This window comes from Myotis davidii, unplaced genomic scaffold (assembly GCF_000327345.1).
Source record: "Myotis davidii unplaced genomic scaffold, ASM32734v1 scaffold262, whole genome shotgun sequence".
Taxonomy (NCBI): Eukaryota; Metazoa; Chordata; class Mammalia; order Chiroptera; family Vespertilionidae; genus Myotis; species Myotis davidii.
Genome location: NW_006293541.1, coordinates 840,480 through 841,996, shown reverse-complemented (window position 1 = coordinate 841,996; position 1,517 = coordinate 840,480). Strand labels below are relative to the sequence as shown.

General features: G+C 31.6%; 1 protein-coding gene across 1 annotated transcript in view; it reads left to right on the top strand.

Annotated features, from left to right (window-relative positions):
• Nucleotides 1-1,517, top strand: part of SYCP2 (synaptonemal complex protein 2) — a 96,068-nt gene that overhangs the window by 88,117 nt on the left and 6,434 nt on the right. The window contains 2 exon segments of the mRNA XM_006767251.1: nt 661-746; nt 1,014-1,163. Coding sequence (XP_006767314.1) covers nt 661-746; nt 1,014-1,163 — 236 coding nt within the window.

The following is a 1,517-nucleotide window of genomic DNA, read 5'->3' as shown; positions in this document are numbered from 1 at the left end:
ACCAATGACTTATATATTTATAACTAGGACTTTATAGGCTTCATGATTATATAGGAATTTGGTTAATTTTTTTGCCACTAAAAATTCCGTCGCTCCATCAACAAAAATATTTTAATCTGTAAAATACAGAAAGTTAAAACAGAATTTTAAAGCATGGAGGGGCAGGGATTCGCCCTAGACTTAAATGGAGTACGAACAGTAAACTACGTAAAGGAAGGGAACTGGAAGTAGACACTTTCATGAAATTTGACTGAAAGAAAGAAACCTGTATGTTGAAACAGTAAAACACAAGGTTAGATGAAAAAGATGTCTTAAAGATACAGATTGAAAAAAAGTTTAGAATTATTTTCTATTATATTCCCCAAGTTTCTGACTCAAATAAATTAAAACCCTAATAAGGAAGAATTGAAAAGTAGGAGTAGTCACAAAAGCCAGCTCAAAATTATTACCATAGTTTAAGATTGAGGTTCACCTAGGAATTTAGATTAATGCATAATAGTGTCAAAGATGAAAAGACAGGGAGAGAAACAAGACAATCTGAAAAAAAGAATTTATAGCTTTTGTAATTTCCTGACTTTAGGGTTTGAGAGAGATGGTCAAAGCTGAGTCCAAGAATACTTATGGTATTTTTTTCAATTTTTGATATATATTTTAGGAAAGTCATTCAGCATCTCTACTATCCATGACTAGTGAGGAAGGAGAGAAAATAAGATGTGACATGCCCTGTGACTCTGCTCATTTATCAGGTTTGACTCACAGCCTTGCTTTTGTTTCTAAGTTAGTTACTGAAATGCTGTGAAAGTTCATCTAAAGGAATCATATATTTTAAGTCATACTAAATTATTCGTTAGTTCATGTCAAAATGAAAACAAGGAACTAGATAGAATTTAATGCACAGTTGCCTAAAATGACATAAATAATTAATGAAACAAATTCTTTTTTCATAAAAGCAAGAACATATTAGGTATTTTAATCAAGATTATAGCACTATTAATTTTTTAACTGTTCTTAAGGCCCTACACACCATCTTAATCGCAAACGAATGTATATAGACGATATTAACCCTGTTGAAGTAGGATTGGAAGAAGAAGAGGAAGGGAGAGCAAAATTGCTTCCCCAAAAACTGTCTAAAATGGAAAATGCAGATCATCACAGTCACAAAAGTAGGTAGATCAAATGTGTTTGTCAAAATGCAGCTATTTGGGAAGGTAGTTTCTTAGATCTTGAATGACTCTATCTACAAAACAAATCCTTTGTAAAGACAACTTTGGTCAAATCCAAGAAGAGTCATGTTTTGTCACAAGTATATTGATGTGAATAATGCAGTAAGAGTCTTTTTTACTCATAAATATCCTTCATCTTTCTATTACTGATTACCTCATACAAATTGTACTAGCGTGTGAACTTACTGAGAAATTAGTGTGTTACTAGATACTGGGGAGTATGGAAGTAGCTAAAACCATTAAAAATAATCTAAAATGTTCCATATTAATGTTACCATTACTGCTTTAAATACC